Source organism: Nannospalax galili, unplaced genomic scaffold, assembly GCF_000622305.1.
Source record: "Nannospalax galili isolate Female #2095 unplaced genomic scaffold, S.galili_v1.0 scaffold356, whole genome shotgun sequence".
Lineage (NCBI taxonomy): Eukaryota > Metazoa > Chordata > Mammalia > Rodentia > Spalacidae > Nannospalax > Nannospalax galili.
In genome coordinates this window covers 2,530,512-2,547,627 of record NW_008338126.1, presented here as the reverse complement: position 1 = coordinate 2,547,627, position 17,116 = coordinate 2,530,512, and the positions used below count along the sequence as shown (strand labels likewise).

Genomic DNA, 17,116 nt, shown 5'->3' with positions numbered 1-17,116 from the left:
TCATATAGGTTAGGCTGGTCTCATACTCAAGGAAATCCTCCTGCCTCAGTCTCTTAAGACCTAGGATTACAGAAGTGTGCCACCATATCGCCCTGTGTAAACTCTTAGGAAGGCTGAATAGTACGGGTTGTAAAGAGCACATTAGAAAAAACAAACAAACAAGCATATCAGGACTAGGGATGTAGTTCAGTTGGTGGAGTGTTTGCAAAGCATGCATGAAGTCCAGATTTGATCCCTACCACTACATAAGTCAGGTTGGGGGGGGCAGCTATGCCTGTAACCCTAGCACTCAGGATGTGGAAGCAGAAACATCACAAGTTCAAGGTCAACCTTGAGACCTTGTCTCAAAAAAAAAGGAGGCGGGGAGACAATACAACTAAGTGCAAGCCTGTTTTCAACATTGCTGAATCATTCTAAATACCTCTATTTCCTCATCTACAAAATAGGAATCAAAACAGAACCTAGCCCACAGGACTATTGAAAGGCATGAGATAAAACCTACTCAGAACAGTGTCTGACATGCAATTAGCACTCAGTAACTGTTCACTATTATTAGTTCTCTCCATGAAATGAGACAGATGTCCTGCCCTACAGTCTACATACGAAGAGAATGGAATAGGAACACATTTATACCTTTAATCCCAGCACTTGGGAGGCAGAGGCATCCACATTTCTGTTAAGTTTGAAGCCAGCCTGGTCTACATAGCAAGTATCAGGCCAGCCAGGGCTACATAGTGAGATCCTATCTCAAAATACAAAAGAAAACAAAACAAAACCATTTTGAAAGAAGTGGCATCCATAGTAAGTGCTCAGTAAACACTTGCGCCCTTCATTAAATAGGGGATTGATTGTTAGTGAACCATAATGCTGTTGTTTAGTAATTTGTCCCTCACCATGAAACCACCATCTGGACTCCCCAGGGCTCCACCACCCACAGACGATTGCCTCTCTCTAAAATTGGGGGGCCAGAGGCGAGCATGGTGATTTTCACCTAGTGTCCTCTTCAAGTTCTTGTTGACGAAGATGCTGCCAGCAAAATAATGCCAAAGAAAGTGTGTGGTGACAGTCAACTAGATTTAAGTTCATTTTCTGTAGCTTAGGGTCAGAATCGACCGCAGCACTCTGGTGATCAGGTTTTCTGCAATTCCCTATTCCACGCATTAGCTCACTGACAGAAATTCACCGCGGTATTTAAAGTGGCAGCCATCACAACTAACTCAAATTGTATTGGCTTCCCTGTTGCTGAAAAGCTCTGCTGAAACCATCAATCGGCCAATTCAGAGATAACGTGGTGGCTGAAATTCCCTGTCATGCTGTAAAATCCCTTTCGCAGGGGCTCATGGCTCACAGATCTGCAGCAAAACCTGTGCCCGGAGCCTCAGCCAGCACTGCCTCATGTAACCCAAGTGGCAGGCAGGCAGAGTAGGAGCTGGCCTGCAGCACTGCCAAGGAAAAGGGCCTCCAGAGAGAGGATAACATTTTCTACTGGAAGCCTTCTAAAAGACAGCAAGAAAAGACCAGCCACTTGCACATGCCTAACACTAGGCCTGCCCACTGGGCATCTGCCTTCTTAGCACAGGCCAGGTGGCCAAAGCCACAAGCAGCACTTGGCCTCTCCCAAAGAAAGCTGCCAAATTCCTGAAGGATGGCACATGAGCCAACCTCATAAGTGGATGGTTTCTAGGACCAGTGGCTGCCATGGGCTTCGGGAGCTCTACAGTCATGGGCAGGCAGGGTCACCACACTGCTCCAGGCCTCAATTTCCCCTCTGGAAACTTAAAGGTTTCTTCTTGAAATATATCCCATCATCTGAAAGTTTGTTCAACTGCGAAACAGAATTCTCAAAAGGAGCCACAAGACAGCAGTGGTGGCACACACATGTAATCCCAGCACTTGGGAGGCTGACACGGAATGGGAGAATCAAAGAGTTCAAGGCCAGTCCCTGCTACAATGTTTGATGCTAGCCTCAAGACCTTGTCTCAAAAAGTAAAAATAAAGGGGAATGGGGCAGACCCCAGTTTACAAGACACATTCATACCCACCCAACTCCCAAAAAGCCAGAGAGAAAAAAGCTAGCCCTCATTTCACATCACTGCCACCACAGAGGAACAAATCACAGTTCAAAGGGTCAAATGTCTTGCCCCATGTCATGAGAAGGAATCAGAACTGGTCATCCCAATTCAAATGCATGTATTACCCATGATACTGCTTTAAGTCCCCAGTAGCCAGGAAAACTTGCCCACCAACCAAGCTCTCTGCCAGTCCTGTAGGTAAAGGTGTGGCCACAATCCCCCATGGGGAGGCTGTTACCCTAGAAGTCCCCTCTCAAGCAAGCCTTCTGTGACTGGGAGAGAAGGATCAAAGGAAAACCTCAGGCAGTGGCTCTAGGGAACCACTGATTCTTAAGGGCAAAGGACTGTGAAACACAAATGAAATGTCAGTGCTTTTCCCAAACACAGAAAGAGCCAGACACAAAGCCTGCCTGGGAGCTGTGCAAATAAGCTATGGCCAGGGGCAGGGATGGGGAATTGAAAGGCTGGGCCCTCCTGGGTCAGAGAAGGCACCCTGAGATCTATTCAACGTTCTTCCTACAGCCACAGCCTGAACACTGTTCAGACACTCCTTTCCATGAGAGAAGGATGTCCCCCAACCAAAGAAAGGCAGGAGGAGCTAACCTACCGCCAGCCACAGGGCAAGCCTTGTGGACTCTGTTACTGAGAAGCAAAGGAGGTTAGCTCCTCCCACATCCACCTGAACATGAACCAGTCCATGTCCCACCCCTCCAAGTGGGAGCTATACTTACTCAGCATGCAACTAAGAATACAACAGCAAACTGCAGAGTCAAAGGACCCAAGGGCCCAGTAGGTATCACCCTGGAAACCCTAGGCTTGGTGGGGAAACAATTCTCCTTAGGACCCTGGAAAGCAGAATCATTTCCTTCCTATCACAGATCTAAAAACTGAGACTCAACTATTGCTTATCACTTGGACCCAAATAACCCAACCTACAGGAATCAAGATTCACCCTCAGCTCTCTCTGGGCCAGTGGCTGTCAAACTTTAAGCCGAGACGCACGGTGAGACAAATGTGACATGGTAAACTCAGGGCACACACACATTTGTGTTCGCTCCTAAATCACCAAAGAGGTTTCCAAGAAGCAATTATTATCTTTATTCTGTGTGATACAGTTTCTTTTTCTTTCTTTTTTTTTTTTTTTTTTTATTTTACATTTTTTTTTTTTTTTTTTTTTTTTTTTTTTTTTTTGTAATTGCCAGTCATGACCCACTAAGTTGATTTCAGGATAAAACTAATAGGCCACAACACTGTTTTTAAAACAATGCTTCACCATTTTGTGCCTCTTGCCACTCTTCATTAATAAGTGTCTTTAGCACACTTAACGTCTAGGCAGGGATCAAATCCATCTCATTTCTCAGGGCAGAGAGTCTCGCTTACTGACCTTGTCGTTTGTTCAAGATGCTACAATCAGCCCCCAATATGGGGGTGGCAGAGGGGAAGATGAAGCCTTCAAGGGGAAAGGAAGAGACCCCACCCTGACTCAAGGACTTGAGAGCATTCCTGAGTTCCTGGGGAAAGGGGTGGAAAGGGATGGCCCTAGCAGGCCTCAGGGAGGCCACCATATTCTAGGTCAGCATTGACTACACAGAACCACCACTGAGCAGGGGAACAAAAACATCCCTCCCAGGTGCCATGGGCCAAATAGGACCAGAGAGGGAGCCAGGAAAGAGCGTGTTCCAGGTTCCTAGTGCAGAAGAAGTAGGAGAAATGGGTACAAGTGTGGGCCAACACCAGTCAGGGCCATCCACATGCCATCTCATTTCATCCTCACCAGCAACTGGTGTGGTGCATGAGGCGCCACCCCATCACCTGGAGCTGTGAACAACTAACCAACAGGTGAACAAGTAAACGAAGAGTCAAGCCTTGATGACACACAAGTCTCACACTGAGACCCGTCTGCTGCAGCTTCCATTATCTATCACTGAATGCCAGCTGTCAGAAAGCAGGACTTCCTGGAGTCCAGAAAACCAAGGGCACATTTATGCAGCGCTGACAACGTGCCTGGCATAAGTACACACTCACTGTATACACACTGTGCGTGCATGTGCATATGTTCATTTATTCCTCATGACAACCTTGTAAGGTACGTACCTTCATTACCTCCTTACCACCTGAGGAATCTGAGGTACATGGGTTAATTAAGGTGTTCATGGTCCAAGTAGAGCACAAAACAGCAAGACTTGTACTGTCTTGTACTGTGCAAGACAGTCCTAGACCCTGCTTGGGTGTGCAGGTTTGAGTCCTTTCAGTGATGGGGCAGAAGGTGTGAACATCTTTGTTCTCTGGGCTTCCATTTCTGTTTTACTTATGACTAGGTAACACCCAGTTCTACCATGTACAGTCCTGCTATTTCTCCCTACATGTACTGCTCTCCCAGAACAGGACCCTTTGTAAGCACTAATCACATTCTGGGCCACATCTGGCTCTTCGATCAGCAACCAGGGCAGGTGCCTGGCAACCTGGACACTCTGGTGTCTTCTGCTTCTGGTCTATGGCCACCTAGGGGTTCACCCCCTAGGAGGTGCAAGAACAACAAGAACCAGTTTCTTCCTATATCCTTTCACCAAGTCACCTGCCCCTTAAGGTCCCTTTGAGGCTTCCTCACAGACTTCCAGTCTATTTATTCTTATGAACCATTTACACAGCACAAACAGCCTTCCAGGGACCTTTCCTGCATTTCTCATGGTCACCCACACAGCTGGAGGCAGGAGGACAGCCGTTGTCCACATTTTACAAGGAGGAGGGCCCCAGAGCTAAGAGGGGATGTGAGGTCAAAATTCAGATCTAGAGCCTAGCCAGTGCCACCCTCAAGCCTCTGGGCCTGCCCATCCCACGCCTCATGGTAGGCGTGGTCCAGGACCCTCTGTCCAACACAGATAAGGGGTGCGGACATCTCAGGAGAGCCTTTATCAGTGCCAGCTGTGGCAAAACTAGCTCTGCTCCTTGTGAGTATGCAGAGTGAGACAAGGCAGCTGGGAGGGAAGACACCTGTGATCTATCAGAGGCGCCCTGGCACAAGGGGGCATCACTGGAATTGGTCAAGTATCCAGAGTCTTTTCATAACTTGTTCTCCCTGAAAAAGGTGCTGTTGAAGAGTTTTCTGAGAAAACTTCAGGTCTATAAAAAGCAATCAGACTCAGAAAGCACCAGCCAATTGGGAAACACAATCACTTTACACATATGTGCCATATCCCTCTACCATATGTATTATATCCCTTTACACACAAGACAACTGTGCAAAGGAACTACCGTTTCCTATCCTACAGATGAGAAAACAGGAACCCAAAGTCCAGCCAGCCAGGAAATAGCAAGAGGTCAGGTACAAGTCCAAGCCACCAACCAGAGCCCAAACTTTCAAATCCAGAAGATTCAAAAGGCCTAGGAAAACAAAAGGCAGACCACAGAAAGACACATCCCTACAACTCATCTCACCAAGGCCATGGAAAACGCCATTACCCTGGAAAATCAAAAATAAACAATTTTGATTGTCTACTTGCTATAAGATCTCAGCAACGTATATTAAAGGAGTTTATCTGAATCGACTAATGCACTTGTGCTATGGTCAGAATTATTACCAAGCTAAAAAAGATTATTTTTTCTAAATGCGCTAAACCCTTAGACACTATTACAAAGGCTACAGCTAGTGTAACATTTCTGTTATCTTGGCTGACAGGCCTCAAGCAATCCCCCCCGCCACTTCTCCCTCTTAAGGCTTAAACACATGTTCACACAGAAGACAAGGGTCCACCGACACAGTCCCCACTGGAGAGCCCACCTCCCTTACAAAGCAGAGCTGACCTAAGGGACACTATAGGCAGAACTGGGTGTCTCCCAGCTCCCTTCAAGTGCTGGCTGGCACAGAGCTAACTCTCAGTCCAAGTTTGCAAATGCTTCTCTAACAAAGATGGCATTATGCAGAAGGCTGCCACACACTGCTGGTCTGGGAGTTCAAATGAAGTGACCACTGCCAAAAACTTTGTTCGGGTCCCCACTACTCCCCCCGCCCCACCTCCTGCCTTAAATAAAGGGCAAGGATTTGCAGTTTGGGGTCCTGCTGCCACTTGAAACCCATTAAAGTGGCCACATTGCCTGGGTTCTGGCAAAATGCAGCTCCAGTTCCTCATTTAATGTTTAATTAGCTACTGAAGAAGTCTGGCAGTCTCTTGGGTCAAGGGGAACTGCTGAAGACAGGGTGGGAGCCCAAAGAGGAGACTCAATACAAAATCTAAGCTAGGGGGAGGGGGCATGGCTGTGTACATTGTGTTTTTTTTAATCTGTCACAAAAGAGTGCCAAGGGTCAAAGCCAAAGGCAAGCCCTGAACTTGCCAGGACCTCTGGCCAGAGAGCAAGCTGCCTTATCACAGGGGATAACATGCCTCCAGCTCTTTAGAGCTCAGCTGCAGGTCCTCATGCCACCTTTCATTCCCCTCTTTCCAGTGGGCCCTGGCAGGTGTGGCCACTCCCTGCCCAGCTCAGCACATCCAAGGAGAGCCCTCTCAAATGTCACTTTGCTATTTCAAACCCACCAAGGATTCTGGACCCCTGCCACATGGACACAAATACCTCAGTTGCCACCCATACCCACAACTCAGGCACTTTCCCCCTCTGCTACCCACCCACCCCAGGAGAGAGAAGGGGGCACTGTAGAGGACAGGAGCCTAACTGAGAGGGGTCGAGGACTTCAGAGTTGGGAAAACTGAGGTAAGCAGACAATCAGGCCAAGGTTAGTTACAAGAACCCATTTCTATTATGTTCCTGAAATTCTTCACTGGACCAAACATTGGGTCTAGGATTTTAAGCAATAATCCATGTACCTCTTGAAATCATGAACAATGTCTCCTTCATGAGGACACATGAATTTTCTAAAAAGGAAAATCCATAGCTTTTATCACATTTTTCCCTGCCAAAAGCAAAGAGCCACTACACCATAAAAGATCCCCTTCCAGGGGTCAGGTCTCACCTGGCCAGTGACTCAGCAGTTCTCCTCACAGGGGCTTCAGTTTAATTCTGTTAAATCAGTTCTTCAGAGGACAGACGGGGCCATAGGCCAGGTACCAAGTACACTCTGGTCACGTGCAAACACCTCCCTATTTCACAGGAAGCCTGTACCAGGTGAGTGTGGCCAACACTGGCAAGTGGAATTCAAGACTGGAAACTTTTACTCTCAGCTCTGACACATCCTAGACTATTTGCAACCAAAACTCTAGGCCTCTGTTTCATCTGTGAAATGGGAATGAGATTTAATAATAAAATCCAACAAATAAGGCAGCTCTGAGGCCCAACCATAATCATGTATCTGAAGGTGTATCACCAAAAGTGGAGAACACACACCAGGCCTCCACTGTGGGGCTTACCTGCTCACTCTCCTCTGTTCTTGCTGCCCAAAGGAAAACACAACTAGCTATCACAGGAGGAAGAGAACCATTAGGGGTCTGAAAATACACCACAGACACATCTCTCCATCCACAAAACAGTCCAAGGGCCCCACATGGGAAAGGGGCCAGAACAGCACTAAGCCCAGAGTAAGAGACACACACATGCCTAGGACTGCCCATTTATAAAGGTCAGGAACAGATCACCCTGCTAGAGAACACAGAAGGAGCCCAAGTAGAAGCACATGGACTTTTCTTATCACTCTAAGAAGCACTGCTCAGCCTAGTGGGGACAGCAAGGAAATCACACAAGGGATCACTGTGGCCACAGGTTCTCTTCTGATTTAGGGACTCATTTCTCAGGAAAGTACAATGTAGACACCAAAGCCCCAGCACTCCATGTACACATGGCCAACATCAAGGCTTTGGGGCTCTGAAATAAGCTAGGAAAACCCAAGCAACCAGGTGTGAGGTGGAAAATTAGACAGTGACTCAAATAAAGACCCACCAAATTAAGGACAGTTTAAAGCCCTCTCTGCTGACTCACCTGGGTCATTCCAGACTTTGGAACATCTGGCCTTCACCTGAGATGGGTCTTTGAGGTCACCCAATTCCTGTCCTCGCCTACCATGGAGGGATCTGACAAGATCGACAGCTCACTTTTTTTTTTTTTGGTCTTTTTGAGTCAGAGTCTCCCTATTGCCCGAACTAGCCTGGATTCACTATGGAGACCAGACTGGCCTCGCTCTCACAGAGATTCACCTTCCTCTGCCTCTCTGAAATTAACAGCAAGCATCACCACACCCGGTTGACCTTGCACCCATATGGTGGCTGGCAGCTGTCTGTAGCTCAAGTTCCAGGGAATCCAGTGCCTTCTTCTGACCTCCTCAGGCATTGCACGACACAGGTATGCTTGCACACATGCAGGCAATACACTCATACACATAAAAACAATAGAATTTTAAAGAAGATAATCAAGATAATCCACAAAACTTAAGTCACCAAAAAAAAAAAAATTTCCAATATTCTACTAGATTACGCAGTCCACGTCACTCCCTCACTCCAAAGCACCTGTGTTCTTCCCCATTCACTCTTTTATTCCACTGGATACCTACTATGTACAAGGCATTATGGGAGCTATAGAGATAAATGGCTCCTGGCATCTGCCATGGAAAAATTTATAAACTATAGCCAGAGGGCTGGAGAGATGGTTCAGAGGATAAGAGCACTGGCTGCTCTTGCAGAGGACCCAGGTTTTATTTCCAGCACCCACATGGCAGCTAACAACCATCCATAACCCCAGTTCCAGGGGATCTGGCACCTTCTTCTGACCTCCATGGGCACTGCACAACTCAGGTGTACTTACTCACAGGCAGAGAATACACTCATACACATAAACTAAAAATAAAGGGGCTGGATAGATGGCTCAGCGGTTAAGAACACTAACTGTTCTTGCAGAAGACCCAGGTTCAAATCCCAGCACCCACATGGCAGCTAACAACTGTCTGTAACTCCAGTTCCAGGGGATCCAATAGCCTCCTCTGTCCTCCGCGGACACTGCACGACACAGGTACACTTAACTAGATGCAGGCAGTGCACACATACACATAAAATAAAATAATTAATAAATAAAATAAAATAAGAGCTTTCTTAATGGAATGCCCCCAACAAACTATTATACCAATATTAGGAAGGGATCTTCTATAAACATCCTAAGGAACCTTCAACTTCCTTGACAAAAATCCTCTCAGTTTCAGATTTGAAACAGGTTTTTATGTCCACATTTAGAGGCAAGGTCAGAAGGCATATAAATTATAGCCAGAAAGACAAATCTGAGGAAGTTAGCCAGGATCCTGCAAGAAGTAATGCCTGATGTGGAGTTGTGCCAGGTAATGTTAGAACCATAGACTCTGGAGGCAGCAGTGAGCTATGTTCACATCCTAACTCTATCACTGTGATTAACCTCTCTGCCTCAATATCTTCATCTATAAAATGGAGCTACAACATGTTTCCTCTAACAGAGTCAGTGGCAGGGTAAATGAGCAATTGCTGCAGTCAGCTCAGAGCATGGGAAGTGCACACACACACAGAGGCATTGTACAGGTGATTTTTATGAACCCTCAAATGCAGAAACTGAGCACAGAAGTCCTGGAGAACTGTGCACAGTAATACACACCTAATCCTAGTTATTCAGGAGGCTGAGGCAGGAGGACTGAGAATTATAACACAGTGAGACATCCCACACACACAAGCACTCCAAGGAGAAAAACATAAAGATTCATAAGATTTGAGTATACAGAGAGAAATACATTCTAACCAAGAGAGGAACAGACCAGTAAGAAGCTACTATAGGGCTGGCAAGATGGCTCAGCAGGTCAAAGTAGCAGCCTGAGTTCAATCCCTAAAATCTATAGTAGAAAACAGAGAACTGACTCCTGAAAGTTGTCCTCCCACTTCCACACACACTGTGGCATACGTACCACCCACACATATACATCATACACATACAAAAATAATAAATAAAATACACTACCACGATAATTTTAGCAAGAAGGGCTAACTCAATATGGTAGATGTGGAAATGAGGAAAAAGTAGATGAAGATTTGAGAAGGACAAACAGAAAAGAGACATCAGTAATTATTCTTCCGTATTTCTTCTCTTTCTTCTGATACAGTGCTGGGGAATAATCCTAAGGCCTTGTACCTGATAGATAACCACTGAGCTCCATCCTCGCAGACTGTTGACTATCTCTTCATTTCCCAGTTGTTTCTCTGCTGCCACCCCTCCAGATCACTCATCACATCATTCCTCCTCCCCTGTGACTGACTTGGGCCATAGGACATTATCAGATAGATCCCAATCTAAGAAAAAGAGGGCTTGATCCTCAAACCTATGAACCATGGGTCCCAACTAACATGACCTCGTCTCTTAGCAGTATCTTCCAAATGCCACGCCAACCACAGCAATCTGCACAGTTCTGCTGCCTTTCCTCAACAGGTCACTGACAGCAAACCAGTGTGCCACCTTCCATTGCTGCCATCTTGCTTCAAGATGGAAGACCAAACCACAGATTACAAAGAGAGCCTCAACCCATTAAGTATCATTACCTTCTATGAATGTTTCCTGTGAAAGACAGCATGAATGTCTCATCAAAGACTGGGTTAAGGAAATGGAGGGTATAACTCAGTGACAGAGGACAGAGTACAGAGATTGAGCCCTGGGCTCAGTTGCTAGCATGGGAGCAGGAGAGGTTGAAATAGGCACTCCCAACCTACCTCCCTCTCTGAAATGAAACCATTTGCAATGTAGTCAGAGACTTAGCTGCATAGGTTTGGATACTCATAAGTTTAAAAAAAAAAAAAAAGATTTCTGCTAGGTAGAAAGGTCAAGTTCATTGACCATTTTCATCTAGCTGCTGTACCTCTCAGCATCCCTAAGCTCTAGTTCAGGAAGCCCTATGATCATCACCACCAGATTTTCCTAAAAGAACCACATCACAAGTGAACTAGTCACCTCTCCTTTTCATAACTAAAAGTTCACCAGGCCAGAAGCACCACTCACCAACTTCTCCTGCTCAGCACTGAAGAGAACACAAGAACTGGTGAGTTAACGGAGCAGTCTACCTCAAGGGCAGTCACTTTTCAGTCATAACAGAATCCATCACACTGAACATGCCGGATACCAGTGAGCTCAGTCTGTGACTCCTCCTATCACAGGAGCCATTTTCACCATGACAACATCCAAGGCACTGGGAACTGACCACTTTGTGAAACTTAACCAGATGGGATCTGGTCTCTTAGGCCAGTTTCAAACTCATTATGCAAGGGAGGCAGGTGGGATTTGATGCTGCTCCTCAATTCCCATAGCTACAGCATGAGGACCATTCTTACACACTTGATGTCACAGCAAGACCAAAGAGATCACCTACTATGTGCACACACACAATCATCTGCAGTGCCAAGAGGAAGTAAGAACTAGAAGGTAGTGAAAGGCATCCAGGTACTTCCTTTTCCTTTTCTCATCTTTCCCAGACAAATCCTAGCCACCTGTTTCATCAGATCATAAAGTATGGCCAACCCAATCCAGGTTCAGAGTGTTTTTTTTTTCATGGCTGATGGACAGACACACGATAGATACCTTCCCTTTTTTTTAATGGACTTTAAGAAATTCATCCAGGGTCTAGAGAAATGACTAAGCAGTTAAGAGTACTTGCTGCTTCTGCAGAGGACCCAGGTTTAGTTCCTAATACCCACATGGCACCTCACAATCTATAATTCCAGTTCCAAGGGATCAGATGCCCTCTTCTGACCTCCACCGACATTGCATGCACGTGGTGACCTTACAATCCTGTAGGCAAAGCTCTCATACACATAAAATATAAATACATTTTTTTGAAAAGATTCATGCAGGCAGAAGGTAAAATTTGGGAATATTCTTTCTCAGCCCTGAAGAGGACACAAGAACTAATTTGAAGTATTTGGAGCCAGCCATGGTGATAATCCCAGTCCTCAAGAGACTGAGGTAGGAAGGCTACCACAAATTCAATCTTCATGGCAAGTTTTAGGCCAACTTTGTCTCAGGACCCTGTCTCAAAATTTTAAAAATTTAAAAAAGAACGGGCTGGCAACATGGCTTGGAGGGTGATAGCACCTGTTGCCAAGCCTGAGGACCCGAGTTTGATTTTCCAAGACCTACATGGTGAGGAGAAAGAACAGACTCCTGGAAAGTTGTCCACGCATATGCAGTATGTCATGCACAGACATATACAAAATAAATAAGTGTAATAAAAAACAGGTATCTGCCGGGCGTGGTAGTACATGCCTGTAGTCTCAGCACTTGGGAGGCAGAGGCAGATGGATCTCCGTGAGTTCAAGGCCAGCCTGGTCTACATAGTGAGTTCCAGGACAGCTGGGGCTTACAGAGAGATCCTGCTTCAAAAAGACCAAAAAAAAAAAAAAAACCAGGTATCTGGAGCTCAGCATGGTGAATGAGCTTAGCATCTGAACATGCATATCACACATCATCTGAGTAGAAACAGCATGAGCCTTACCTACTGCAAGCACGCAGGAGCATGCACACCTCCATGCACGCACATAGGCCATAATTTCAAAGACTACTCTCTGGGAAATGGAACTAACAAACATTCCTCAGAACTTCAACTACACTTTTAGTCAAAATCACATTTCACATTGGCTTTTTTGGTTGTTGTCACTTTTTCCTTAAGCCAATACCAAACAGGCTCAGTCCCCGCCCAGGTAACTGTCCACACTTAACAAACCTCACATGGTTCTGAATCCTGCAAACAACATCTAATTCTCCAGATACATATCTGCACTCTTTTGCATAACTGCAACATGATGAAATATCGTTTCCCAAGTTAAAACACTGGGGGGAGGAGGGTACAGAGGGGCAGGCAGCAGAGAGGTAGGTGGGCAGAAGAACGGGAAAAACAGCAAGGAGAAAATAAAGCCCACTGCCAGTTGGCTGTACACTTGCTTTTGGTACTAAAGAAGTTAGAGCTATCCAACCCTGTAATTATTGCCAGGATTAAAAATTTGTTACTCACATAATCATGAAAGGCTTTTGCTTCACTTGAATGTTCACAAGTGTCTCTCCTTTCAGGAGCTGCACAGTAAAGGTCCCAAAATACACTGCAAATCGAAAAACAAAGTAAGATCAGGTTACTAATTATTACTTGTGTATACAACAGCGAGTGCAGGATACAAGGCACTAACAGCACCAGGTCTCCCAAAGACTGCATCCTACCTTACAGCATTCACTAGACAAACTGAGCCCTGAGAACAAAGTGGATCCAACCTTTTCTGGCAAGACAGACATCTGTAATAGTTCCCATCTACCCAGTACCTACTCTTGTGCTGGGTGCTTCATCCTGGTAACAGTGTCCATTGCTAGTGGACACTGAAGGAGTTTCACATACTGGATCACTAAAGCTTGGAGGGGTCAGCACAGCTCACCCATTGGTGCCCAGATAAGAATCTGGATAAGAATCTACTTGTCTTATCTGCGTCCTTTTCGCCACCCCAAACCAAAATAGTTGCACTATATTGTAAAAAGGTTAAGTTGTCAAAGTCAGGGCACAACTATGATTCATCTACACAGCAATCTGGGTGACTCTGGCAATGAAGGGAACCTTACAGGTTTTTAATCTCACAACCCCCACCCCCACCCATGAGCCAAAGAGGAGGCTGTGACAACCAAGCATCTTATCCCTTCTCATTGCTAACAAAAGGCCCTCTTAAGACAGCACCCATCCAGTACAGAGTAGGGAGGGGAAAGCAGGCATAGACTGGCACCCAGACTCTATGTAATTCACTCTGTCACTTCAATGCTCCATGTTCATGAGAACAGAAACACAAGTCCTATGCAAACAGGAGAGTACTGGGAGAGGGGGGGTTCCTGGTATTAATAAGAGGCCTTAGAAACATTCCAAGATCAGAAACTAAGACCCAGCTGGAACCAGCTTGGGGGCACAATGGGCAGTATGATTGAGATCCGATCTGACTTGTGGTCCAGGGCTGCTACTAGCCCCATCACAGCCAGCTCCAGTTACTGGACAAGCATCTCCCTCAAGATGTGTCTATACATAAGCTGTTCCATCCAATCCACTCCACTGCCTCCTCCAGCTCCAGAAAGCAGCCAGCATTTTTTTAAAAGGGTTGAGTTCCAAGACACACTTCTAATAAACCAGACCAAACCCACTCAACTCCACTACAACCTGAGCCCAGCACAAGCAACCTTAACATTCCTGGAGGAGGAGGGAAAAGCTGCAGGAGACTCCAGGTACAACAGGAAAACCAGGACTCGTACAGCTGCAGAGGGGAGGCTGGGGAAGGTTCCTTCCTGTCTTCACAACTGCCCCCGAAGCATGCCACACAGGAAAGGCTTCAAGTCCTGAATTCTCAGTCCCTTCCAAGTACTTAACTTTCAATCAGAAGCCCAAGTTTCTACAAGATCCAGGGTGATCAGACCTGCTAATCCCATCTACATACCTCCAAAACCAGCAGCAACCAACCTATCACCCACTCCCGCAGGTGGAAACCTTGCGCCATACCAGACGCCTCCAACCCGGCAGTTGGGAGGTTGGCAGAAGTAATTAAAAACTCATTTTCTCTGCACAAGTTAGAACAGACACTTCATCCTCCCGCTGTTCAAAGAGACTTGAAACAGTAACCTGAGCTGGCAGTTAGGTACGTGCTAGGATCCCAACACTACACTGCATTTTCCTGAACTCCAGCAAAATATCACAAGCCACCCTGCTTTCTCTTGCTTTTCGAAAGGATGTGTAAGACTCCACCAATCAATCCCACAAAACACCCAGGTCACACTCATGACAACTTAGGCTTTGACTCTAAGCTTCCCTCCTGCCTAATGAAAAGACCACAGACTGCTTAGACCTGAAGAGGATCACAGATAAGGAAAGTGAGCCCCTAACAAGCTGCAGGCATCCTGCCAGGCCACCTCTGGTTGGTTAAGGTTCTTGGTAAAATAAGGCTTTGTGGTTACAGAGATGCTAGGGGGGTAGGGGGGTAGGGAGGCAGAGGAAAGGAAGGTCCAGTCAGTCTGAATCAGTGTTTCTACAGGAAGGGCAGCCCTTTCTTGCTTCTTCTCAGGGTCCCTGGAAAAGGCCCAGGAGATGTCTCGTAAGGTTTGGAGCTTACAGAAGAAAACATAAGGGACAGGCCAGTTGCAGAACAGACCTGGTGTCCCCTCCATTCCGCCCTGCCCCCACTCCTCTAATTAAAGCAGCATGCAGGATTGACAAAAACCCTTCTAGATATTTCCAAGCCCCTGCCTAGTGCCCCAGAGTGAGACAGAAAAGTAAGGAGTTTCTACCCTGGCACAGCAAGATTTAGTCAGTTCCCTACAAGTGGACAAACACCAGGAAAAAACTTCAGACATCAGCCTCTTCTACCCATTCCTCCTTACCAGGCCTGCCTCACAGAAGTGCCCTGCTCTGCCCAAAGGGCCTGCTCCAAGCCTCCTGTCTTTGTTCACTTGGACCCAGGCCTCAGAACAAAACACATACAAAACTATCACACAAACTTACCACCACCACGAGTGCAGAAACCCAGGTGGTTCTCCCAGTGTGATGTTTTTTTCCCATCGAATCTGGAAAAGAGGGAGCAGAGGCAGATTAGAGAGGCAGAAAGGAGGGGTTTGACGGGGCTTCCCCAGCCAAAAGGCTGTGAAGGCCAACTAACAATAAATGCCAAAAGGTGATAAAAATTCAAAATGGTGGCCACAGTGGCTGCTCCTGAAAACAAAGGCTCTAAGAATAGTGGGGAAGAGGGGGTGTCAAGAAACTGCATGCTAGGGAGTTCCACTCACCTCTGATAAGAAGGTCTGTGCAGATTTCTGTGCTCCTACGTGCAGTAAATATTCGTAGACGTATAAAGCTAACCTGGAAAGTGGGCAGGGGCAGACAGAGACAGAGGAAAGGGTCAGATCACTCTGGGGCTAGCTCTGGACCCTACCAGACACCTCTGAGCCCTGTCTGTGCCATCCCATTGTGGCCAAGACTAGAGGTAAGCCCCTACCACCCTAAGCAGGATGCCCGTAAGAACAGTTAGTGGGTGGCTACCAGAGACAAGCAGCCCCAAGCCGCGGGAGCTGGAGAACGATCCCCAAACTTGAACTTCCAAGTGGCTCTGGGACCAAACCCACATAGATCTTTCAAACTCGTAAGCCACCGGGGCCCTGGGCCAACCTCCTTTTCCCAGGCCACTCCAGCTCTCTACCCTCGCCCAGCTTGGGGGTCCGGGCAGACTCTCCCAGTCCGGGTGCTTGGCGCGCTCTGGAGAGGGCAGCAAAGCGCCGCCCTCACCACCTCCCCCCCAAACAACTGTCCCCCAAGCCTAGGGCCAGGCCGGCGCCGCCTTCCCAGCCCAGCCCGGCGCCCCAGAGCGCACCGGGCTAGCAGCGAGGCCGCGGGCAGGGAAGGAAAAGAGCTCCGGGCCGAACAAAGCCCCGGGCACGCACTCCTCCAGCCACCGGCGGACAAAAGGAACCTTCGGGGCTGCAGAAAGCCACGCGCCCCCTGCCCGCACCCGGTGGGCAAAGTGCGGTCACCGCGGAGGGCGCCCAGCCCCGGGGAGTGCAACCAGCTCGCTGCGGGACCTCGCCCACCCTCACCGTGGGCCCCCGCGCCCGCTCCGCCGCGCGCCCACAAGTGCCCCTCAACCGCGGCTGCCCCGCCGCCCCTTCCCCGGTGCCCCAGCCTCCGCGGTTCCCAACAATGGGCTCTCGCACGCCGCCGCCGCGAGCCAGGGACCTGGCCCCCGGGGGTCCAGGGCGAGCGGCGCGATCCCCGTGCCCACCTGCCTCCCACCGCCCGCAGCTCGCGGCGCGCGGCCCCACTCGCGATAGGCTTACTTTTCCCGAGCCTGCCCATCCGAGGGCACCGCCGAGCCTTTGCCTTTGGCAAACATGGTCTGCAGAGAAGAGGGCGCCGAGCCCGCCGCCGCTACCGTCCGGTCTCCCGAGCTGCCCTGCTCCCGGCCCCCTCCCGGCGCTCGCCCACTCTCTCGCTCTGCTCGCCGCGCTCCCTCCCTCTCCGGCGCTGGCTCCGCGCTCTTTCCAGCTGTCAAAGCGTCAGCCCCGGCCGCGGCCCCATCGCTCTGGAACTCCTCCCGCGCCGGCTCGGCCTG

At 48.1% G+C, this 17,116-nt stretch overlaps 1 protein-coding gene across 6 annotated transcripts in view; it reads right to left on the bottom strand.

Annotated features, from left to right (window-relative positions):
* The window catches only part of Ssbp3 (single stranded DNA binding protein 3), a 158,159-nt gene extending 141,049 nt beyond the window's left edge, over positions 1-17,110 (bottom strand). For 5 of the 6 annotated variants that reach the window (XM_008832994.3, XM_008832995.1, XM_008832996.3 and 2 more), the window contains exons 1-4: positions 16,842-17,110; positions 15,798-15,870; positions 15,517-15,578; positions 13,015-13,099 (exon numbers count right to left, since the gene is read on the bottom strand). In XM_008832994.3, the coding sequence (XP_008831216.1) occupies positions 13,015-13,099; positions 15,517-15,578; positions 15,798-15,870; positions 16,842-16,897 (276 nt within the window). In that variant the 5' untranslated portion in view covers positions 16,898-17,110. The remainder of the gene's footprint in view (positions 1-13,014; positions 13,100-15,516; positions 15,579-15,797; positions 15,871-16,841) is intronic. The other variant, XM_017798117.2, reaches the window with a different exon arrangement.
* Between the last annotated feature and the right edge of the window lie 6 nt (positions 17,111-17,116).